This window comes from Gopherus flavomarginatus, chromosome 6 (genome assembly GCF_025201925.1).
Source record: "Gopherus flavomarginatus isolate rGopFla2 chromosome 6, rGopFla2.mat.asm, whole genome shotgun sequence".
In the NCBI taxonomy this organism is placed as follows: Eukaryota; Metazoa; Chordata; order Testudines; family Testudinidae; genus Gopherus; species Gopherus flavomarginatus.
Window position 1 is genome coordinate 117,135,252 of NC_066622.1, and position 26,292 is coordinate 117,161,543.

The 26,292-nt window shown below is 40.7% G+C and overlaps 3 protein-coding genes across 7 annotated transcripts in view; 2 read left to right on the forward strand and 1 right to left on the reverse strand.

Moving 5' to 3' along the window:
- Positions 1-26,292, reverse strand: part of DOCK1 (dedicator of cytokinesis 1) — a 620,463-nt gene that overhangs the window by 387,980 nt on the left and 206,191 nt on the right. The gene's annotated exons all lie outside the window — the stretch shown is intronic.
- The window catches only part of LOC127054057 (uncharacterized), a 511,088-nt gene that overhangs the window by 208,223 nt on the left and 276,573 nt on the right, over positions 1-26,292 (forward strand). The gene's annotated exons all lie outside the window — the stretch shown is intronic.
- INSYN2A (inhibitory synaptic factor 2A) overlaps positions 1-26,292 on the forward strand; it is an 82,508-nt gene that overhangs the window by 52,306 nt on the left and 3,910 nt on the right. For both annotated transcript variants that reach the window (XM_050959512.1, XM_050959513.1), the window contains exon 3: positions 7,501-7,572. In XM_050959512.1, coding sequence (XP_050815469.1) covers positions 7,501-7,572 — 72 coding nt within the window. The remainder of the gene's footprint in view (positions 1-7,500; positions 7,573-26,292) is intronic.

A 26,292-nucleotide genomic window follows, 5' to 3' on the forward strand; every position in this document is an offset into this window, starting at 1 on the left:
TGTGGCTTAACAGGGTTAGACATGTCCGTATTGATGTTAAGGGGGCTGCCCGCAATCGCTGAACGATCGCCGACAACGCCTGGAACCTTGGCAACGGCAGAAGAGCCCTGGCCACGGTGGAGTCCAGGACGGCCCCGATGAACTCCACCCTCTGCGTGGGGAGCAGGGTGGACTTGTCCACGTTGATCATGAGGCCCAAGGTAGCAAACAGGCCAGTGATCCTGCGGACGTGGCTGCAAACCTGTAGCTCCGACGTGCCCCGAATTAACCAATCGTCTAGGTAAGGGAACACGTGGATACGACTGCGCCGAAGATGTGCCACAACGACGGCCATGCATTTTGTGAATACCCTCGGAGCCGTAGAAAGGCCAAATGGGAGGACTGCAAATCGGTAGTGAAGGCGGCCCACCACGAATCGAAGGAAACGTCTGTGGTGTGGCCAAATGGCAATGTGAAAATAAGCGTCCTGCATGTCGAGGGCGGCATACCAGTCTCCCAGATCCAGGGATGGGATAATGGTCCCCAGGGATACCATGCGGAACTTCAACTTCACTAGGTACTTGTTGAGCTCTCGCAGGTCGAGGATAGGCCTGAGGCCTCCCTTGGCCTTGGGGATCAGAAAGTAGCGGGAATAAAACCCCTTGCCTTTCTCGTTTTCCGGAACCGCCTCTATAGCTCCTTTGTTGAGGAGCGTCTGTACCTCCTGCCGAAGGAATTGCTCGTGAGAGGGGTCCCTGAAGAGGGACGAGGAAGGGGGGCGGGAGGGAGGAAATGATATAAACTGCAGGCGGTATCCCGTCTGCACCGTGCGTAAGACCCAGCGGTCCGATGTTATTTGGGTCCACGCCGGGAGGAAAAACGAAAGGCGGTTGGAAAACGGGGGGGAAGGATCCGTGGGGGAAACTGTTATTGCGCCCTCGGGCGCACCTTCAAAACGAAGGCTTGGGCCCAGGCGGGGGCTTGGAGGAGCTTTGATTCTGCCCCCCTTGGTTCCCCGAATGTCTACGCCTTCCATTCCTGCCACGGCGCCTATTAAGGTCCTGCCGCTGGCGGAACTGGGGGTATGGCCTACGCTGCTGTTGCTGCTGTGGCCGGAAGGGTCTGCGCTGCGTTCCTGGCGTGTGCATCCCGAGGGAGCGCATAATGACCCGATTGTCTTTAAGACTTTTCAGTCTGGGGTCTGTCTTTTCTGAAAACAGGCCCTGGCCTTCGAACGGGAGGTCCTGGATGGTGTATTGGAGCTCCGGTGGAAGGCCAGAAACCTGAAGCCAGGAGATGCGGCGCATCGTTACCCCCGAGGCGAGGGTGCAGGCAGCCGAGTCTGCAGCGTCCAAAGAGGCCTGTAACGAGGTTCATGCGACCTTCTTGCCCTCGTCCAGAATGGCCGCAAATTCTTGGCAGGCCTCCTGTGGCAGCAGCTCTTTGAACTTGTCCGCTGCCACCCATGAGTTAAAGGCATATCTGCTAAGAAGGGCTTGCTGATTTGAAACCCTGAGCTGAAGGGCCCCAGCCGAATAGACCTTGCGGCCGAGGAGGTCCATACGCCTGGCCTCCTTGGATTTGGGGGCTGGGGCTTCCTGTCCGTGGCGCTCCCTCTCGTTCACCGACTGCACCAGCAGGGAACACGGTGTCGGGTGAACGTGGAGGTACTCGTAGCCCTTGGAGGGGGCCATGTACTTCCTCTCGATGCCCCTCGCCGTAGGGGGGATGGAGGCCGGTGACTGCCAGATTGTATTGGCGTTGGCCTGGATCGTCCTAATGAAGGATAGGGCGACCCTGGTGGGAGCATCGGATGAGAGAATGCTGACGACGGGGTCCTCGATCTCAGAGACCTCCTCGGCTTGCAAGCTCAGATTCTGTGCTACTCGCCTAAGGAGGTCTTGGTGTGCCCTGAGATCTAGTGGAGGAGGGCTACTGGAGGAAGTGCCAGCCACCGCTTCGTCGGGGGAGGAGGATGAGGAGACCCCTGGCAAGAAAGTGTCCAGTGGGGGGTCCCCCTCAGCCCTCGCCTCTGTCTCAGGAGCAAGACCAAGGTCTTGCTGCTTCGATCCTTCCTCTCCATCAGGGGAGGGAGGAGGGCGAGACAACGAAGCCTCTGGCACCCTGTGCTCCGCCGTTGCAGGCCTAGCAGGAAGCTGTTGGGGGCCCTGGGCTTGATGGTACGCCCAGTGTGTCCAAAACCCCCACTGCTGCGGACCCTGGTCCTGTTGCGGAGGGTCTTGGAATAATGCCGCCTGTCTGTCGGTGCCCAGCGCATATACGCTGTCCGCTTGAGATGACACCGACGGTTGTCTAGAAGGCCATGGCGGGGCCGACTGCGGCTGATAAGAGTCTGCGTGGTTCGGCACCGAAGATCTTCTCGGTGCCGGGGATCGGTACCGGGAGTCATAGCGGTGCCGGGATCGGGACTGGGTTCTGTCTCGGTGCCGGGATCTGGACCGGTACCGGCCGCTGCTTCGGTGCCGGGATCGGGACCGGGACCTGCCACCGACGTGGTGCCGGGAGGTCGACCGGGACCAGGACCTGCCACCAGCTCGGTGCCGGGAGGTCGACCGGCGCGGTGAATGACGGCGAGACTGGCTCCTAGAGTCACGGTGCCGGTATCGACGGCTGGAGTCAGACCGTGACCGTCTGGAGGTCGATCGGTGCCGCGAGTGCGACCGGTACCGCCGAGGGGAGCGGTGCCGGGACCGCGAGCGGCGGCGGGATCTCGAGCGACCGTGGCGTCGGGACCTCGATCGCGAGCGTGAGTCCCGAGACGGTGCCGTCATCATGGGCTTGCCCCTAGATGCGACCCGCACCAGAGGTACCGGGGGTGGCGGTTGAGTCGACTCAGTCAGGGCGATAAGGTCCCGTGCCGAGGCGAAGGTCTCCGGAGTGGATGGGACCAATAGCTCAACCCCAGATCTTATGGGGGAGCTTGGCGGTACCGGACTCGACGGACCCACCGGGCCCGGAGTCGACGGTGCCGGTAGTGCCGCGGCCGATGTCGATGCCGGGCGCTCCATTCGAGTCTGCCTGGCTGGAGTAGCAGACGTTGATGGTCTCGTTTCTGCACCCGGTGCCGGGGAAGGTCAGTGCCGGGGAGTCTTTCCGGTGCCGGTGCGATCCGGTGCCGGCGTCGAGATCACGGCCTGCGAAGCTGCTGGGTCAAGTGCCGCTTCCATTAGGAGAGTCCTGAGTCTCTGGTCTCTCTCCTTCTTTGTTCTGGGCTTAAAAGCCTTGCAAATGCGGCACTTGTCTGACCTGTGCGATTCCCCCAGGCACTTTAGACACGCGTCGTGAGGGTCGCTGGTTGGCATAGGCTTTTTACAGGCCGCACATTGCTTAAAGCCCGGCGAACCAGGCATGAGCCCGGTGCCAGGTGCCGGGAAGGGCTACAGCCCAGACCGGCGAACAACTATATACAAATACTATTTACACTACAACTAATTAACTAACTATACTTAACGACTAACTAACAACTGTAGTAACAACGGTAGTAACAAGGAGAGCTAGGGACGTGGAGGACAGCAATGCCGCGCTCCACAGTTCCAACGACCGACACGGCGGTAAGAAGGAACTGAGGAGCGGGTGGGCCGGCAGGAGTATATATCGAGCGCCATGGCGGCGCCACTCTAGGGGGCGACCTGCCGGCCCACTGGAGTTGCTAGGGTAAAAAGTTTCCGACAAGCGCGCACACCTAACTGGAATGGATGTGAGCAATCACTCGAAGAAGAAACAGTGCATCCTATGTCTATGAAAATTATTCTTGATTTTCGTAGTTAATCCATAATCCAACGCTGAGTGCAAATAGCTGAAGCTCAAGATAGACAGATGCTTTGGTTGTCCTAGTTTAGAATTCTTTTCTCAAGTTGCACATAGATGGGAGCACGTTTACACTCAGGTTATACATTAAGATGGTAGCTTGTGTATTCAGAATGTGGAATTACCATCAGATTAATGCACATGTCCAGTGAAAATGTTAAAAAGTTAGCATTTTATTGTAAATGCTCTATGTCCCGTTTAAATCCATATTCAGACAACAATGCCACATGCCTTCTGAACTAGATTACAACAACTGGCACTTATGTGCTGTAGCCTTTATGGCCTTTATTGATTCATCAGTACATATTTTTAAATGTCAAATCTATAATAATGTTAAATATGTAATCCCTAGAGTGGAAGATTAAATCTGAATTCTTTAATAATGCTGGAAAGATCCTGTTTCACGCAGACCTTTAAGTGTTATGGGACTATTTGAAAGTTAGTGGCTTCTAAAATTCTCTTTAAAAGTAAAATGTACATGTCATCAGAGAAAGATACAAGGCCATCACACTGACAGACAACAAGATAGAACACAAGCAATTATAAAATATAGTGGTTCCCCTGGAAAGTAATGCTGGCATAGTACATATAACTACCCTATGAAGAAAGAGAATTTTATGAAATGTATGATGATGTTACTAAATTTTGAACCTGGTGGATTAAAAATTAACTTTAATAGGTTCTTGCAAGTATTACTGATGCAATTTAGTTAACACTAAGATAGCTCTTCTTCACAGATCTCAAAAGTCCTTCAGAAAGGAGGATGCATTAAGAGCAATAGTCCTTGTTTACAGATAAAGAAACTGAGCCACAAAGAGGTTACAACTTGCCATATTATAATTATTTGTATTAGCATAGTGTCTAGGAGCCTTGTTCATGGACCAGGACCCTATTGTGCTAGGCACTGTACAAACACAACAGAAAGACCATCTCTGCACCCAAAAGATTAGATTCTAAATAGTCCTACTTTAACTAATAATGGCAGAGAAACGAGGTCTCCTGACTCTCAAGTCTAGTCTCTACCTTCTAGATCACACTGATTGATTAGCAAAATCTAAATAAAAACATGGTTAATTTATTTTGGACTGGAAAAAGTATCTTTTAAGCACTTCAGTCAATCCAGTGGACAAGCCCAGAGACTATAGAGAAGGAGGGGAGTAGTGACAGATTGGATAAGCTATTTCTAGGATGACTTCCAAAGGAATGGAAGAGTTAAACAGGCTCAGAGAGGAGAAAGCAAATAACCATTTTGAGGCTATGTGTTGTGTGAATGAACGTCTCTTGTGGAGCACCATGAATTCTCAAAAGGATCATTAAGAGTTGTGAATCCCTTAAATAACATTTATTCTTCGTGTTAGAATTAGACCTACAGCTTGAGTGATATGGTTATAAATGAGTATTTAACATCCTTTGGATTTTCTCTTTAATAACCGATTTGACATTAAAGCTCTAATTTAAGAAAACCAAAAGTGATTTCTACAGTTATGGGGGAGGTTTTTTTGGGAATGTTGCTTTTAATTTGTCTGTTAGGGAAGTAGAGGAAAGGAGGTCTCTATCCACAGTGGGCGTGATTAGAACCCTGGAAGGTGCAGAGAGGTTATAAAAGAATAAAGATTGACACTAAAATAATTTAATGGAGTTCCATTAATATTGGTCTTTAAAATATTTTTGGGAAGATAGAGGGCACATAACGCAACTACCAAAATGACAGCATTCTTTTAAGTCAATTCTAAGTACTTCAAATGATTTCCTATAAGAAATAAACACTTCAATTCACTGACTAAATATTTCCCCATTTAATGTAACCAGATAGGAGTTTTGCAGATAAACAACCTGTATATGACATTGTAATTTTCTCAAGTTAGGTTGACTGCATCAATAATTAATGGTTTCTCTCCGTAAAAGTTTTATACAGTTAACAGCCTTGTTATCCGGCATATTGGGGGAATGGGAAGTGCTGGTAAGTAAAAACTTTGGGTTTACTAAGAGAGAGGGAGTTTGGGTGCAGGAGGGGGCTCAGGGCAGGGGATTGGAGCACGGGAGGAGGTGTGGTGTGCTGGATCTAGGCGGAGCTCACCTCAGGCTAATTCCCGCAAGCGTGATATGTCCCTGCTGTTCTTAGGTAGAGGTGTGGCTTGGCAGCTCTGTGCATTGCCTCCACCCGTAGGCGCTGCCCCGACAGCTTCCACTGGCCACTCAGTTCCTGGCAATGAGAGCTGCGGAGCCAGTGATCGGGGTGGGGCAGGGGCAATGCATAGAGTCACCTAGCAGCGCCTCTGCCTAGGAGCAGCAGCAGGGACATGTCGCTGCTTGCAGGGAATGGCCCTAGGTGAGCGCTGCCTGGATCCGGCACCCCGCACTTCCTGCCGCGCCCCAACCCCCTGCCTTGAACCCCCTCCCACACTCACACTCCCAGAGCCCACATCCTCTCCCACACTCTGAACCCCTTGTAGCTATTTCCTCCACCTAGGAGCAGCAGGGACATTTCGCCACTTCCAGGGAGCCAGGTAGGGAGCGTGCCAGCCCGCCAGCCCAACGCCAACCAGACTATAAACCAGACTTTCAATGAGAATCAGAAATGCCGGTTTATAGATCTTTCTGATTGGTAAAGTGCTGGATAATACAACTTTTACTGTAGTATGAATTCCATATCAACTAATATTTTATCATTCCTAGTATTACTGAGTAAAGGGAACAAAGTTGATTATTCTGGAAAACAGAGATATAAAAGATTTGAAAAGCAACACAAAATCCACTGACGGTTTATACTATTTTATTTCACTTTATATATACACACACACACATAAAATAGGCACTGAATCAAAAAAAATTTTTTCCATTTAAAAATCCATTATACATGTAAGAAAATTTCCCATAAAGCAGAAGGCAATTATAAGAAACACACACAAAAAAAGAAGACAGATATTCTACTTTTTCCATGTATTTCACAGATCCTCCCATAATATGATTGCTTCCTGCTACGAAAGAGACATTCAGAGAAGTCTCCCATCTAATATTGTTGTGAAATGCATGGAAGTTAGACACAGGGCAGGTAGGTAAGGGAAATACTGTGAAAGCTACCTTTTGCTGATTTTCGAGATCATCACTGTAACAAACCTTCAGCGCCCTCCTCCCCTTACAGGCAAAATGCCAAAAGAAAAATGTTACCATCTAAATAGTACAAATTAATAGCTTACACAATTATTATAAAAGATTATACACGTGCAATGCTTGCTAGTGAAACCTCTGTGGTTTACTGAAATTTCTAAGGTGGCTGTACAGAAAAGTAGTTAAAACACCATCGCTATGTCTTGTAATTGTACAGTAATGAGGCAATTTAAAATGATAACTCAGCATTTTGGTGGCTTTTACATAATTTGCTTTGCTCAGAGTTTTCTGTAGAAATGTTCATAGAAGTATAGTGAACTGAATCATTACATTCCCTCCCTTAATGATTCAATAAAACTTCTTCATAATTTCCAAAATGCCCTAATCTTCATGTTTCAAACTTTAAAAAGTTGAAGAACACTAATTTTGGACAGTGTTATTTCCTATGGATGCTTAGATTTTTATAATCAACATTAAAATGGAAAAAACAAAACTAAAGCTTTGGTTACAGTGAACAGCAATGATAGAGGGCAAAAAAAGGATAAAACAACCACTTGTAATGATGTCATGTTCTTATCTTTGTAGGCTTTCATATCGGACTGGTCAAGACACAGCTAATTGTGACACATGCAGGAACAGTGCATGTATTATCTATAGGTAGGTTAAAAATTCTAATATTCCCACTTTTTATTGAGTGAAAGTAATGATTTTATCCACCAATGCAAGATCAAATGTTAGTTACTATTATAAATGTCTATTTCAACGAGAAGAAAGGAGAAATAAAAGACCAGGAAATTAATCTTTATTTCACTATAAAATTCAATGAATAAAATATTTTTAATATTAAAACTAAAATACAGAACATGCATATAGTCCATGAATTAAGCACGTTCTTTCCACCTCTGCTTTGCAAGTTTAACTGGCTGTTTTAAGCAACACGCTATGACCTGGAGGGTTTTAGTGTAATTTTGCATCTTACACCATTGTAAAGAAAACTTATACAATCTTACAGCACTACTCTTGTTCATGAAAAATAACCAGAAGTCCTAGAGAAGACCCTGAATGTAGTGGAACAGGTGCAATTGCACTACACTTGAGGAGGGAGTAGGAAGGGTTTCTGGGACCTATGTGCCACACAGCAAATCTTCATAGGAGGCTTCTCTGGAGCTGCCATAGAAAGAGCCATGGCAGCAGAGAGAATGGGATCTGGCCATTGGATATGAAGGCACCTATATTAGTGACCATTACCCCTCTGGAATAGGGAGGGGAAGATGCAGCAGTGGCTGTAGAGCTGCTCTGCATCCCTAACCCATTCCATTTACACAGGCTGTAAGGTCTACCTATAAAATTACTTCAGATCTTAAAATCAAATCAGTACTAAAAGAGAGTGGAGTTTCCACTACTCCCAGATCTCAACCTAAGCATCACCTAAAATTAAACAAAGCAAATAAAAACTTTACCTAGTAGCAATCACTTGAAATATTATTTTTTCCAAACTGAAGCCCTTAATGGATTAATGCAAACATCATATTATTTATCACGATTGCTATCACCCAAGAGTAGCAGTTAATGTTCCATGGAGGTCATTAACAAGCAAACTTTCTGCAGAGAAGGCTATATGAAAGTCTACAAGTTTCTGCACAAAATCCATTAAATTTGCATTGCAATGCATGTTTTATGTAGTTTTTCAGAAAAAAACCTGCATTTCTAGTTGTTGCCACTTCAGATTGATTTCTAAAATGAATAATTCTATATTTAATGCATCATTTATGAACCTTTTGTGTAAGTATTAAGATCATTCTTAACCATCATTTATTTCTTAGGTTTATGATTTACAAGTAAAACTGGATTAACCCCCTCTGATGTCAAACTGTACCAAGCATTAATATTGCTGAGTGTATATAGTATTTTCTGTACTATGTGCTGCAGCAAAATATTTTAGAATAGCTTTTCATAGCTGTCATGCATTAGGATTGGGGAAGTAGTATTGGGCAGAGCTTATAGCACAGATCATAATCAGACAGACATGCACTACATGTGGAAAAATGACACTTCCATCACTAAGCATTCTGTATTACAGATCAAACACACAGAAGTCCGTATTAAAGCATATGGGAATATATCTTGCTTGCCTAACTTAAATAGCAACACTAACTTCATTAGGATGAACCACTGCCTTCTGCATACAAATGTGCGTGGTTAACAATGATGCCGTTCACATGCTTCAAGTTAAGCATTGGCTTATTTTCAAGATCACAACCAGTTTGAATAAAGTAAGCAGGATTTTGTAGCATCAGAGCAACTGATAGACAGTGACAACATTTGCCTACGAAATGAACAGATTTCTTTACCAGAGCCTTTAACATGAGATGAGAGTTCTGCAACAGCAAGAAAGTTTCCAAATTTATTGTAACACTGGATGTTTTAATCACTAGAGAGAAATCAGTGTGCACAAGTTGTAAACATTCATTTCATACTACTTCAAAGAGAAGTTTTATGATGCTAAACGTTAAATTGTGGAAGATCGTTTGAATTTACTGGATACATAGCTCAATTTCTGCAGACTATCATATTGCTTTGCTGAACAGCTTAAATCCAGTCTATTCTGTAATGAAGTGCTCCAACAATCAATGAGTGTGACAGGGCTATGTCATGACACTTATACGGTGTTTTATACTGACAACCCAGTTATTGTCATCCCACTGCAGTGAAGGCTACACAAAACAATTGGATGTCTTCATGTATTGCAAGTAACATGAAAAACAGTATGTCTCAGAATTAAATTATCAACCTATCAAGAACTCCCTTTCTGTCTCCTGTCCAGGAGATGCTTATGAAAATTATTTCAGGGATTCAGGGAACTGTGTTCACAAGAAAATGTGCAACAAGCCTATTAATTACGAGCTAGCTTTTTACATCCCTTACTCAGCCATGCAGGGAAATAATGACACACACACTTCATTTCTCTACATAGTCCTGCTCAGACTTTGACCCACACATGGGGGGAGGAACTGGGGCAATTTACCCAATGCTCCTTCCCTGCAAACAAGTAAATGAAGAGTGGACAGAGAGCAGAAGTCCCCAACTCCACCTCCTCTGCTCAGCACCCACCTATGATCACAAACATGGAGATAGGAGGGCGGTGACGATGCTGCTGCATGAAATTAGGTATTCCTCCTCTAAGCAAGGGGAGAAGAAGAGGAAAAAGTATAACAAACACAGCCACAATTTGCTCTCAGCTCAGCTCTGGAGGCTGGGCAGCTATGCACCAACCCTTTCTCAAAGCAGATTTCAAAATTAAAGTCTAGCCTTAAATGATAAAGAGCTCTGGTTTTGTTTGCTGTTAGAAAAATTAAGAAAACGGATACAATGTTTATTTCCAATAGACAGTTCCAGCCACTTGGTACTTCCATTTCACATGCAACTAAGAACCATAATCACATACATAATACAGTAGTGCAGTATAACTAATAGTATTGCACACAATAGTTTAGTCAGTGTATTATCTACTAGAGTTAACAAGCTTCCAACCCTTCAGACAGAAAGGTTGTAGAAGCGGCATCTCTGATACAAGAAATATGGGACATTAAGATGTTTATGGAGCAAGGGTTTGAAGAACAAAATGACAGGTGGCCATATGATTCCAGATAATAAGTTTGGTTTTTTAAATCTAGAAAATTATACACAAAATGTATGTTCAAAGAATATTAAGGTTGCCCACAAGGTGAAGCCAGGCACCCAGAAGACAGGAAATGCCAGAATTAAGTATGTGTGTAACGTTAATTTGCACCCCATTTAGTGTCTGCATGATGATAGTCTTTAATTACATGAACACATTCCCCCCCACACACACACACAGGACTCTTGCCTCATTCAGTGTACAGGATGTTCTGGGGATGGGTTATTTAGTGAAGGAGCCTGTTCTCTGTGGGACACCTACTTCATTTGTTGTAGAAGTTTGAAGTTTAGTGACTGAAATGGGAATGCGGTAAGAAAAAGGTTAAGGCAGCTGATTGGAGAACTTGATTATATTCCTGTCTCTGCCACAGAGTTACTGTGTGTTGCTGGAACAAAATGTCCATACATTTCACAGGTGGTCACTAACTGAGTGTTCCTTGCTTTCTGGGTGCCTGACTTGAGCCTCTGGGATCCAATTTGTAGAGGTGATGAGCATTCACAGCTTCAACTGAAGTTAATGAAAGCTGTGCTTTGAACATATAAAATGCTCACGATTCTGAAAAATCAGGCCCTAGGTGGCTCAATTTGGGCACCCAAAATTCATGTACACTTTTGACCACAATTCTTCTGTTCCTCCAATTGTAAAATGGTGATAATAGTCCTCACTTCAGACAGTGTTGTGAAAATAAATTCATTAATATTTGTGAAACACTCAGATGTTACATTGATATGAGCTATAAAAAAAAACCACAACGAAATTAAGAGAAGGGTTTGCAATCACAGTTGCCAACTTTCACGCGGTAAATAAGCACCCCAACATTTACAATAAACCAAAAATCAAGCTAATCTCATTTCAAAACAAGGCCAAACAAGCCAATCTCTAAGAACCCCAACACTCTATATGACTAGATCCCCCTGGTGTGCAGTCTGGGACTGTGGTGAGCCCGCTGTGCACCCCCCGACTCTCTCTCCACTTTGCCCTGCTTGCCCTCCCTTACCGGGCGAGCTGATCAAAAAAGAAACAAGCTCCAAGCCAAACCAGCTACAAGCTACAAGCCAAAAACTAGCCAACAAGCAACTCACAAGCCAATTAAGCCAAAAACAAGCCCAGTACTTGTTTTTTCCCCTCACAGGTTTGACATGTCTGGTTTGCATAGTGTGCAGTAAGCAAAGCATAGGGCTACATACAGAATAATGGGGATAAAACAAAATATTAAAAAGCTGCTCATGCAATGAGTACCATACATCCAGTGTACTGAATGGAAAATATAGTACATGATCTCATAAATAAAGATAACCTCATAATGCATATGCATCAGGGGCACAAATTATGTTGTACAGAGAACCTTAAATTTAGGAACTGCGAGATTTAGAGTACTTGACTTGGCAAGCTTTACGTTCTCTTAACATAGTTTTTGTGTGTAATGTAAGAGCATGTTCAAGTTTAAACAGGTTAATTGTAGAAAATGTGTGAGTTTCTCAAATAGCGAGCCCCTCTTTATTTTTAAACTGGTTTAAGTGAAGCAGAACAGCACTTTTACGGCAATGAGTCAATTGCCCTGCTGACTATCCAACTGCATCCAGTAATGTCAAGTGCAGCATAACTGAGAAACTGGTATGTAGAAATGATTAATGTAATTAACTTTTTTCTGAAGATGACATTTTAAAAATATTAATGTGATCTAGCTCAATAGCTGAAGTCTAATTAAAGACCATCAAGACGTGGAAGAAGATTAGAAATGATTCAGTACTTTAAGTTTTTATCTTTTTGTTGAATTTGTAGATTGTCAAAATATATTGAGTATTTTTGCAAACATTTTAAGTCTGCATTACTAATACAATATTTGCCAACATGCAGTTTACATTTTCCACAGATATTGCTATCACTTTTGTAACTTTTTAGATGTTTCTTTCTTCCACAAGGATAAGAGTGAATCGCTAATACCTTTGAAGAGGAAAAAGGAAAAGATGAAAAAACTTAATTTTAAGTCACTTTTCCCCCTTTTAAATAAATGGAAAACTGATAAATCATATGAGAAAAAGCTCTACTGTGTATTGAAAAGTGAAACACTTTTTGTAAGAGAGAATACATTTGATTTTTACCTTTTGAGTAAAATAACAGCAGGGTTTTTTTTTGAAATTCTAACATTATAATGTGGAGTTAGACCAAATTTTTATAACGAAGTTTACCTGACAACACTTAGATATGTAGTCTTTTGTATATACAGGTTTTTATTATAAGCATCAGCTGGATAACACAGGGCATATCCTGCTAATATTCTCTATGCCAAATTCCAGTGAAAGTCAACTGTATAATAATGAGAGGGGAAACAGAGGTCTCTGTTCCCTCAAAAATGTCATGCAAAAATAGACAGTGAAAAAAGGTTTTCACTGGATACTCAGACTGTACTGGATCTTGCAGGCACATACATTCCCACTAGTTACTACCAAGAGAATGGGAGGGCCCAAAATTGAAGTCTCTATAGAAATTGGTAGGACAATAATACACATTTGAGATCAAAATCATCTTTTTCCCAAGCCCCAATTATTTTTGCTATTAGAAGTAAACTAAACAGTTTGGCAGGGATTAAAAACGCTAACGTACTACTGTCTACTTTCTCCCATTTCACAAGATAAGTAAACTTAACTACATCTCCTTATTAATAGCACATGTCAATTCTTCATTATCTTTAATGCAAGTGCAAAATATCTTGTTAGACCTGGAGAGTGTAGGTAGATGGTTGTGCAAATATAACAAAGGGTTCTGCCACTGTAGTACCATTGTTCTGTCACTACACTTCTCATGAGTCAATTGTGCTAAATCAGACAGAGGTTTTGTGATGCAGACTACTAACCTACAGAGATTAGCCTACTTTATGCTTTAAATTTAAAGTCAAGCTTCTATTAACAGAGAGCACCATCACCATAACCCGTAAAGAATCAATATGAAGCCCTTATTACATAGCAATAGACTAACATTTAGTTAACAAAAATATTCAGCATACGTGGAATGACACTAAGTTCTAGACCACATATAGATAACGAAAGCAGTCAAAAATCCCTATTTTGGGGAGTAAAATAAACTTAACAATTCAAGCGTTCATTTTGCTTTATCAAATGTTCAAGTACATTAGTATTAATATCACAAAATATGAAATCACAAATAGCCAATTCTGAAAGGAAGTATCTTTTACAAATGGAGGTATACCACTGAATTAGACTATAAAAACAAGAAAAAAATTAAATAGTGCACTATCAAGACAACTCAAATACTGAAGTCTAATGAACTCTTATTGTTAAGGGAGATAATTGTATTGGTATGCAGAAATCGTGCCAATTCAATTATGTCCAATACCTACTTGGAATAAAATCTTTGCAGCCTGTGTCATTCTGTGATTATCTCTTAGTGGAAGTACCTTTTCCATTCCTGCTTAAATTACTATCACTTGTGAATTTAAATTCTTTAACACAATGAATCAACGTGGGGAAAATTAGCCTTTTGTTTAATATTTTGTGCATTACTCTTAGGCATTTATCATGAATAATATGAAACTGGGAACATCCTAAAGAATTAACGGTAGATTTCATATTGGTCAGAAAGGTCAGAAGTACTCTATATAACCTGTTCAGGGTTATTTTAGCTTCTGGAAAGATTCTTTTATTAATCAGATTAGTAGTCAATTTCTTCAGAGAAAAAAACCTGATTAAACCAGACTACAGAACTGTAGTTATTGAGAAATATTACTGAAAGCCACATCAACCAATAATTCAGATATTTTCTACTCCTATGAAATTTTAAAATTGTATTTGCTATTTTTAACAAGTTTTGTCCTTGGTATTAAAGTTCTTCTGATGCTGAGTTCTGACAATTGAATTGAAAATAGATTATTCAAGTCTATGAAATTTAATCTTCTCAGTACAACAGCAGCAAATGCAACAAGTTCATAGGTTAAAAATCACACTTGTCAGTGAAAGCTAATTAGATAGCAGAAAATCCTCACAGAGCTAAGTTTCCTTTATCTATCAATGTCAGAAGTCTATGAAAAGGTCTATCAATATGGGATAGAGAAAATAAGAAAAAAGTAAGTAGATTATGGACTAAAAACTGCCAATATATATGCATAACCAACTGCATGTGCATCGCTTGTTTGTGAAGTATCAAACGTACTTTTAATTTCAACAATAGTAATATTCAATTTAAAACTGTGTAATTTTAAAATTTTGATATCAGTCTACTGGCCTATATTTTCAAAAGCAACTCGTCACTTTGGCCCCAAAGCTTCAAAGAACTTACACATGAGTAGACTCATTGAGTCCAATTAATAAAAAAAATATATATTTTTGGTAAGTTAGAAATAGCGGGGGTGGCGTGGTGGATAAAGTGTAATGGTATTTCTTCTCTTCCTGTTCCAGTGGGACTACTTGTGCCCATCAGTTAAGCAAGCATGTAAGCACTTGCAGGATCCAGGCCTTAATGTGTACTCATGTCACACATTAGGTAATAAAGTGAACATACAAAAGGCATTACTTTAGGCCTTAAGTATATTAGGAGCTGACTGTAACGAAGCCACCTGAGGTATTCTCAATAAATGTTTCAGTAATTGCAAAGATACCTACTGTTCCATTGCATGCTCCTGTGTGTACACACACATCCTTGTTTTTACCTTGCCAAGTATATATGTTTAAATTCATAGGGCTGATTAAAAAGATAAATAGTACTGGCTAATAGACAGAGTTAGGAACAAAAAGATTCTCCAAACAGTGTTGTCAATGCAGCTTGATCATGACTGCACTAAAGTCCTGGCTCTCCTAGTTATGCCCCATTCTTACACCAACTGCAGTACCAGCTACCGTACAACAGGCCAAATTTTGTAGTGATTTTATTAAATGTGTAACAGACCGCCAAACTCCTTCATATACACAGCGTCTCCTAGCCTCATCCTCCAAACTGTCACCAGACATTTTAACTTGTAAATAGTTAGAACAAGGCACACAAATACAAATATTTGAAATCCAGTGCAAATCACTGGAAAAATCCACCAATTATATTGTTCTCCACATCAGGGAAATGCTTGGGTTTTTATTTTTTTAATTTAGTCAAATGGATTAAATTAACAGCTATCCATTCTAAAATAATTCAACTCTGGACTTAAGCCAACAAAAACAAAAAATACTTGAGATAACTGTTGACAGTTGTGGCTAAATATTCTACAGTTTCCTGATCAGTGCATAAACACTGATATCTTATACGGTAAAGTAAAGTAGGAAAGGAAAACATCCCTATTCAGGAGAATGGTTAAACACATACTGAGCTTTAAGCAAATGTAAGTGCTTTTTTAAACTAGATTGAGAGCAAATAACAATGCTAAAATATTTTGGTCAATTTATATTAATGTCTTAACCTCAAAACTGTTGTTCTTTTACATGCACGGAAATAAAATCTAAGTGTTTTGGAAAGTATTTTGGGAATATTCTATTGAACATCAACATATACATTTATATTCTGATTTACAGAAGAATTGAGCACCTTCATTTCCCACTGAAAGGTAGGCTTATCACTTCCAAACATTCAGGATACATCATATTTACTTCCAGGGATGAAGTCAGTGGCAAAACCCCAAAAAAGCCCAAATTATCTTAAGCTGTGAACCAAAAAGAGACATAACCAAAAAACAGCAGAAAAACTGCTTAGGGAGTGACGTGGGAAAGCAGTTTTCAAATGCCTCTCAGTCTGGTTATTGGAGTATTCAATATATTGTTAAGGCTACTGAAGTTTAATAACTTGTTACACAGGTCACCTCTGAAGTGTAGTTCTGATCTGAGAAGAAACCATTTGAAAACATCACTTTCATATTCAACAGCTCTGCTTCTTTTACACACTGAATCTAAGGGATGTCTATACTACCCGCCGGATCGGCAGGTAGCAATTGATCTATCGGGAATTGATTTACTGTGTGTAGTGTAGACACGATAAATCAATCCCCAATCGCTTTCCCGTCGACTGCTGAACTCCAGCAGTGCGAGAGGCGGAAGCAAAGTCGATAGGGGAGCCACGGCCGTTGATCCAGCACCGGGGGGACGCGAAGTAAGTAATTTTAATTCGATCTAAGATACGTTGACTTCAGCTACGCTATTCTCGTAGCTGAAGTTGCGTATCTTAGATTGAACCCCTCCCCCAGTGTAGACCAGGCCATATTCATTCACTTGAATGAGAAAAGTACATTTTTCTTACTCTTACTCTTACTCATTAGTCCTGCAGAGCCAGCATAGCTATGGATGAGCGGTATGTTAATTCTTCTTGTGCATTAGCAGAATAATCCCAATTACAGAGCCACTTACACCTGTGCAACCCCACTGACAGCAATGGGATGCCCCAGGTGTAATGGAATGCCATAGCTGTAACAATTTTTTTAAAATATCTTTTTGTTGTAAAGTGAGCACATTTCATATGCAGGCTATTGAGAAACAAATATGGAAATTCATACTTAAAAATAAATTGTTTATTTCAACTTTTGATAGCACCTATACCCTGCTCTAGATACCTTACAATAATTAAAATGAGTAATACTAAAATATATAACAGTATACTCACAATGCCATAATAGTTGGGTTTAATAATAACCACGCATCTAACTTCTCCTCATTGTCATCGTGTCCACAGGCTATCAAATCTGCGTTCTGGGGCACCAAGGAAGGGACAAGATCCAGCATTCAGAGCCCTTCAGAAAAATACCTTCCCCTGCAGCCCCATTCTTACTTAACCAGAGATGCTGCTAAGTTAAGCATGTCTGCTGAGTGTAATTCCTATGGTTCTGTACCAAATAAAAGAGACAATCTCTAGAATAGGTAGGGCCCTTAAGCTCTATCCAGAAATTAACAGCCAGTGCAGACTACAGAGCGATAACTATATGAAGCTGTAAAGCAGGCAGGATTGGCAGAATTCAATTTTTTTGTAATTTCAACAGATACTACCAATGCTTATTTTTAACCATGTGTTCTATTTTTGGTTATTTAAATTTTCATAGAGGTGAAAAATTATGAAGAGGATCAGACAATTATTTAATGACAGTAGACACAGATTCAAAAAGTTTAAGCTTTATAACCATTAACACAAATTTTCAATGTTGTACTTTAAAATATACGAAGTAAATAGCCGTAAAATCAAATGCTAATAAGTTCTCAAGCAGCATTTTCTTACTTTACCTATCTGTAAATTTCAATCATCAGGGGAAATATTTTTTCAGTAGTTTGTGGATATAGAGTGATACCAACATTTATCGATTTTTACTTACTGGTAAAAAATCAAATCTTTCCAAGCCTACAAGTAGGCCTGATTCTAATCTCACTAATATTAGTTTTACAAGTATAAGGAGGATACACGGATAACCTCTGTCAATGCATCAACCATGCCAGGAAACGTAGTAATAGAAAATTAGTTGCTGAATAACAGGGACATTGCCACTCATGTTGCTCCACTACCTCTCCTAATGGCCTTACATACACATTGAACAGGAGGGACGAGAAACTAGAACCCTACAGTACCCCAATCTGAAAGAGCCATCAGCCAAAGCCATCATCTGGGACCTCTCACAAATTACCCATGATATTGCCATGCTTTCCTCCAACACACTGCATCAGAATGCAGCCTCACAGACAGTATCACGGAGACCAGAGGCATCTATTGGCATAGCATTTTTAATAAATCAGAATGTCAATGAGGGCAAAACTGTTGTAATATTATTTGTTTTTAGACATGATTTCTCAATTGTTACCTTATAAACAACCAACATGTTTCAATTTGTTACTATATTATTTCTTAGAGCAATGTATATTATGTAAGATTCTTAGATAAGGAGTAAATCCAAAAGAATTTCCAAGTTTGCTACTAGTTCTCCTCCCACATACCATATGTTTGAAACTAGTGTTTATGACTCAGCAGACTCTTTGGGTAATATATTGGTTTCATTTTACTGCAGATCTGGGTTAAAATGAGTTTGTACACTCATCCAGTTTCTTTTAAAAGTTAAAGACTCTTCTTATGTTGCTGGAACTCCTCCTCCTCAGAAACAAGATGAGAATCCTACTTGAAAAAAAGTGAAGAGAAAGGAGAGAAAAGAGGATTAGGAAGGAGGGAAAGTAGTTTGACGTGGAGTGATAAATGAAAGGCTAGAATGGAGGCGCTTCCTAGAGTAACCTTGCTGAGGAGTCACAAATCATGATGCTATCCCTGCTGATTGTTCATTGGAATTTTGGTATAAATATGTAGCTATACATTTGCTATTAAAGATAAATGTTATAAAGGGATTGCTGCCTTATATTTCTTTATACTTAACATTTGTATGTAGTTATATTGGTGTGGGTAGCATTTACAGAGACAAAGACAAGCTCCTTGCCTGAAGAGTTTATAATCTAAATTAGATATGACACGATACGGGGGGGGGGAAATATGTCAAGCGAGAGGGAGGAAGGCTAATTTACACAAACTACCATTATGACAGATGTATGCATTCACAAAGTATGCATTATATTATGCCAATTACAAACATGAGCATGCGCGCACGCACACACACAAAGTTAAAGGACATTATTGGGCTTGCAAAGCACTCAAAAGTTAGCAAATGCCAGCATTTCCTAACTTATGAGAGCTTGACTTTTCAATTTAAATAATGTTCTTTTAATATTTGCTTGGGGGAGGGGAGGTTGTATGAAGTTGTCATAATATAATGTAAATTATGAAGGCAACTACCTCTCATAATGCTAATACCTGTAGAACCTTCATTTGGCGCTCTGAGCAGATGCATTATGAGACAGTCTTTAATTGCATGATCAAATAACATTTTTCCCCACAGGACCGTTGCCTCATTCAGTGGATGATTCAGATCATATACTCATGGTTCAATGTGTGGCCCAATCCTTTCTTTATTGCACACTCTTCAAACCCTGCTCTGAAGATAGTATTATTAATTTCCTCATGGGCTTTTCTCTGGCACCCATCACTATAAAATCTGAGTGTGTCACAACAATTGATCTTCACAAAACACCTGTGAGAAGAGTGGGTATTATTATCCCCATTTTACAGATGGGGAAGTGAAGCACAGATAGATTAAGGTCAAAAGTATCTACTAATTTTGGATACCCAATTTGAGAAGCCTAGGACCTGATTTTTCACAGTGCCTAGCATTATATAGCATTTTATATAGAATCACAGAAATATAGAGCTGGAAGGGACCTCAAGCACTGAGGCATGACCAAGTACACGATCCCTGACCGATGTTTGTTCAACCTGTTCATAACAATCTCCAATGATGGGGATTCCACAGCCTCCATTGGGAGCCTATTCCAGAGCTCAACTACCCTTGTACCTATTGGGTTCAGGGGTCAACTACCCTTGTAGTTAGAAAGATTTTCCTAATATATAGCCTAAATCTCTCTTGCTGCAGATTCAGCTGATTACTACTTCTCCTACCTTCACTGGACTTTCCTATGGCACGGTGCCCAGAACTGGACACAGTACTCTGGATGGGGCCTCATCAGTGCTGAGTAGAGTAGGATAATTACCTTCCAAGTCCTCCAGACAAGACTCCTGTTAATACACCCCAGAGGATATTAGCCTTTTTAGCAAATACATCATGTTGTTGACTCAGTCAATTTGTGATCCACTATAACCCCCAGATCCTTTTCTGCAATAGGACTAACTGGCTAGGTAATCATTATTTTGTTGTTGTTGTTCATTTGATTTTTTCCTTCTTTAGTGTAGTACTTTGCACTTGTCTATACTGAATTCCATCCTGTTGATTTCAGGCCAATTCTCCAATCTGTCACAGATATTTTGAATTCTTTTAATCTTGTCCTCCAAAGTGCTTGCAACCCTTCCCTGCTTCTTGTCTTCCAAAAATTTTACAAGCAGACTCTTCATTTCTTTATCCAAGTCATAAATGAAAACATTGAATAGTACTGGACCCAGGACTGACCCCTGCTAGACCCCATCAGATACCTCCTAAATTTGACAGCAAACCACTGAGAACTGCTCTTTGAGCATGGTCTTTCAACCAGTTTTGCACCCACCTAATGGTAATTTCATCTAGACCTTACTTCTCTAGTTTGTGTATGAGAATGTCATGTGGGACTGTGTCAAAAGCCTTACTGAAAATCAAGATATATCATGTCTACTGCGTCCCTCTATCCAGTAAGCCAGTTAAAGAAGAAAATTAGTTTGTTCTTGGCAAATTGGCATTTGTTCTTGACAAATCCATGCTGGCTATTACTTATAATCCTATTAGCCCCTGGGGGCTTACAAATTGATTTTTTAATTTGTCCCAGTATCTATCCAAGTATCAAGGTTAGGCTGACTGATCTATAATTCCTCAGGTCCTCTTTTTCCCCTTCTTAAAGAGAGATGCTATGTTTTCCTTCTCTGGTCCTCTGAGACCTTACCCATCTCCATGATTTCTCAAAGATAATCTGCTAGCGGTTCTGAAACTGTTTCAGTTAGTTCCTTAAGTACCCTAAGATGAACTGCAACTTTAATACATTTAACGTTTCTAAGTATTCTTTAACCTGTTCTTTCCCTATTTTGGCTTGCAATACTTCCCTTTTGTTGTTAATATTAATTATAATTATCTATGTTAAGCATCTAGTCACAATTTACCTTTTTAGTGTAAACAAACAAAATAGGCATTACGCACCTCAGTCTTCTTAGCGTAATCCATTATCATCTCTCCCTCCCTGCTAAGAAAGGACCTATGCTTTCCTTTGTATTTCTCTTGCTCCTAATGTATTTATAGAACCTCTTCTTATTACCTTTTATGTCTCTTGCTAGGTATACCTCATTTTGTGCCTTAGCCTTTCTGCTTTTCCCCCTACGTGCTTGGTGCTATTCTTTTGTACCCATCTTTAGCAATTTGTCCATGTTTCTACTTTTTGTAGGATCCTTTTCAATTTTCAGGTCTTTACACTGTTCTGATGGAGCCACACTAACCTCTTACTGTTCTTATCTTTCCTTTCCATCAGGACAGTTTACTGGTCTGCCTTTAATATTGTCTGAGAAACTGTGAGCTCTCCTGAACAACTCCTTTTGTTCAAAGCACAGCTCCAATTGACTTCAGTCGTACTGTGAGTGCCCAGCACTTCTGCAAATCAGACCCCAAGCGCCCATAAAATGAAAATTAGTTACTGCCTATGAAAAGTTTGGTGTGACTTGCCCAGCACCACACAGGAACTCTGTGACAAAGTCAGGGATAGAATCCAGTTTTCTCGGGTAGCATTCAACTGCCTTAACCATGAAACCATCCTTTCTTTCCCTTCAATCCCCTGCCTCAATCACTGCACAAGTTCCAACATTTTTTGCAATAAATGTAGCAAGGGTTCTACACACAACAGCCTTCTTGACTACACAGCCTTAATTAACTCCCAGAGCAGGTCCATCCTGTGTACTTAATGAGGCAGTGGTCTTGTGGGGAAAAAAAGAGCATGTGCTCATGTAATTCAAGACTGTCTCAGGACACAAGCACAATGGAGGGGGAACCTTCATTTTGGGGTTTCCTACTTGACAGTGCACCTTTAATAATGTCCTAACAGAGGGATATGAATGTATGTGTAATTTATTAGGTTTTTAAAACCAAGCTGAAAAATCAGAAATGCCATCATGTCAAGTCATATTGACACCCATCTGAGTCATTCTGCGATTTGAGCTAAAAGAGTAGCTGATAGCAGTAACAGGTTTTCATCCAATGTGGACCAGCACTAGAAGGGGGATGATATACACTGCCAAAGGGTTTCACGGATGAGTGGTGAGATTTAAAAATCATGAGTTCCACTACAGGCTCCAGAGAGAAGTGTGCTCTAGTGGGCACAGACTCTTCTGCCTTTCCTTCCCTCCCACTACGCTCATTCCCCAACGACCTGTCACCCCATCACCCAGTCCTTTGGCCAGCCATTCCCAATCACCTCCCCACTCCCATGTCCAGTTTCTCCCCTCCCAGCTCCTCATCCAATCTTTCTCTTCCCCTTCCATTCCCCCAACTTCCATATGCCTGCCCCCTGCCTACATACCCTGTCTCCACTGGGTTCCCACTCCTGGTCTTCTCAACCAGGTAGTCACAGCCTCTTTCTACCCCAATCCCCAGGTTCCTTCTCTTAGATACAAATACAAAGTCAGCCAGAGGCAGACTCCTGGCATGGAAAATTTCAGCCCAACTGGTTAAAAACTGTCAAAGATAGAAGCAACTGTAGGTTGTGTCAGGCAAGCTTTATATTTAGGCAGTGCTACCATCCCTGTCTATAATATTTAGCATTGTGTCTCATTTCTGGTGACATTTGTTATTTATTAAGTTTTAGGCCAGCCTAATAAAAGCTAAAGCTACTTAATTCTGCTTCCCTTTCACATGTTCGGTAATACCTCACTCAGAGCACTGATGCCAACAGTAAAACACACAAGTAAGGGTAATGCAGCCATCACTTTCATTAAGCTTGTGTGGGTCATTGTGGGAGAGGCTGAGGAAAAAGAGGGGAAGATTCTGAAGGTGAATGAGGCTTGTGGCTGACAGGATCAAGGATAATTAAGGCACAGAGGACAGCCTGGGAGAAAAGAGGCATGAAGGTATTCAAATTATCAGAGGGTAGAGTTCAAGCAGAAGAGTGGTAAGAGGTAACATTGTAGCGTGGTCAAAGATCTGCAGCTCCCTGAAGACAAAGGCAAGGGGTTTCAATATATTGATGAAGATGAGGAAAATAAAGGGACTCAAGGGGGGATGACGTGGTCAGAGCAGCAGGAGATGACATTGGCAATGGTATTTTGGATACTCTAGAAGGGTGCAATGTGGGAATCAGGTAGATCAGAAAGAAGACTGAAACAGTATCCGTAAGAGATAAGTGTTTGGAAGTAGGGATAAAGGAGGGATACATTGGGATATATCGTACAGGAGGAAATGGCAATTTTTTAGCAATAGCCTAATGTAACTAAAGCCAACCAAGCCCAGAATTTTGAAAGGCAAAGCAGGAGAAAACTACAATAATGGTACATCAACTATGTTAACATGATGGACAGGTCACAGAAAAAGAAGATTAAGGAGAAGCTGCTGGACTTGGCCAGAAAGAGGATGCAAGTGCAGGCTCAGTGAAGTGAGAGGCCAAGTAAGACTGAAGAGTCATGGACAGAGTTAGCAGCATGGAAGTCAAGGCAATGGGACAAGACAAAGAAAAACAATGTATCTGACGTTCCTGTTTGTAAGCTTCCCAAAATGTTATTTATTTTTAAAGCAGTACTTGTATACACAGCCAAATGTTTTGAGGTCAACTGTAAACAGCTTACATTTTAGTCAGGCTTCTTTTAAAAGTACACTGAAATGTCTGTATCAGCAGCATAATGCTAGTAACAGCTGAGCAAAGTGTACAGACAAAGCAGCATTTACTGTAAGTAAACCTCAGTATTTAGACCAGCTCCCATTAGTTGAAGTCTTGCATGTCTTAAAAATGTAAATGTTAGTTATTAGACTAGTTCAGAAATATTCAGTTAAAAATACTTGTATAAATTCATCAGTACTCATGGCTTTCAAATTCTCATTTTCAACCTCTTAAGAACAGCATCCTAATTATACCATCACCAAAATACATATTATATAAAAATATAGCTGGACATATAAGCATGTGTGTAACTATCGATAAGCATAGCTATAGTTATCTAGATAGATAACACGTGACCAGCTGTATTTTACTGCATTATAAAAGACTTTGCATATTTTAACATTGTGAAACAAAAACAAATATGTATTAAGTCATTAATTTGCCATCACACAAGTTATTTTCATGGAAGGTTACAGGAATGAAAGAAAATTCTAATTTAAATGCATTTATCTTCTGAGCCAACAAGCCATTCTCCTGTAAAACTTATCGTTTATAAAGGGTGACAGGATATAAGTGTTAGTATTCTCTCACTCTCTTCAAAATAACACATTGTTATTTTGATGCCAACTGATAAAAACAGACTGAGATGCAGTACAGATGGTTTTATGCAGTACAGAATAACAATAGTTTCTAGCCCAAATATGCTTTTCCTCACAGGAATTAAAACTGCATAAGCTTTTATCTTGCAGTCCGTAAACATTTTGTAATAAAAACTGATTATAAAAAGCTGCTTAACAGGTTATAAATGATTTTAAGAATGATCTTTGAAGTCTAAAATCGACCTTAATTTAAAAAAAACTTTGAATTGGTGAACATCACAAAACATGATAAAAACATATTGAGCTAGGTGAAAAACATTTTTCCCCAGTTAGAGCTGAACTGCATATTTTACACATTTATTCAAGGTAAGCTGATGCTAACATTGCAAGCCAAATTCTACCCAGGTTTGCATTCCATCATAATGAACAGACCCGTAATGCAAAATTTCTTCTTTTTCTATGTAAGATATTTTTAATTGCCACGCTGATTTTTCCGGTTTTATTTTTGGAAATAAACACACAACATGCACACACACTCAATGTATCCCAACCTTTTAACCAAACCACAGCTTTCTTTCTAGCTTTCTTTTGCTAGCAGTGCAGCTAAACTGCAAATAACAATTTGTCATCCACATAGTCTTGCCATTTTGTTAACAAGGAGCTGGATTATGTTACTCTGTAATTACATGGTTCTGCAGTGAGATTACCCAATGTATCTGCTTAACAGAAATTCAATATTCGGTCAGTCTGAAGCAACAGAATTTTTTTTTCACGTTACAATTTTTAACATGTCTTTCATACTGTTAGATTAATACTCAATATCCACTTTGAAGTGTCTCCATTCTTGGAAGTGTATTTACTTTTCTCTTATACCAGCAATCAGAAAGGCTATGTAAAGATTTCAAACTGACAGGAATGTCCATACTTATATTGAAGCCTAGAACACATTTAGCCATTCTCCACAATTTAACAAACTAGGCCGTTCTCCTGCGTTTATGATCCACATAAATGGATCCTCACACTGGTGCAGAGCCCACTGATTTCAAAGGGATGTCCTGCAGGTGGATTCTTGTGAGCTCTGACACCAGTTCCTCTTAGTAAGTCACTTAACCTCTCTGGTTTTCTTTTCCCATCTGTAAAATGAGGATAACATTTAGCTACCTCACAGGACTGTAGTGAGAAGCACTCAATATCTGCAAAGTGCTACATAGGAGCTAAAATACACCAAAACCTTCCAATGGCTGGAGGCATAATGGCTCCCAAACACCCAGCATATCTAAAAAATTTCCCTAGAAACTCTTTAAAATGTAACGTTAGGTATGAAGCAACAAGGCTTTACATCTCATGCAGCTTGAGGTTGGGGAAAGAGTTGGAGTGTCCCGTTTTAATATATGGAGAGAGAGACAGAGTGTGTGTGTGTGAGTGTGGAGGTGTGGGTGTGAGAGAGAGAGAGAGAATATGTTAAATTCAGCTGCTTTTTAAAAAAAAATTTAATGTGAGGAAAGGTGGCTTGAGATACCAAGAGCCAAGTTCACAAGAGTCTTGTTTATAAACCTAGTAACATTCATCCTTCACTAATTATTAGAGCTGGTTGGGAATTTTCTATTGCAATGATTTTCCAGCGGAAAATGAAGTTCTACAAAATTGAAGTTTCTACAGGGAAAAGTTTGATTTTTTTTTCATGTCAAATATAAATTAAATATTTGATTTCGGATCCGTTCAACCTGAATCAGAATATTTCGTTCTGTCCCAAAAAAGA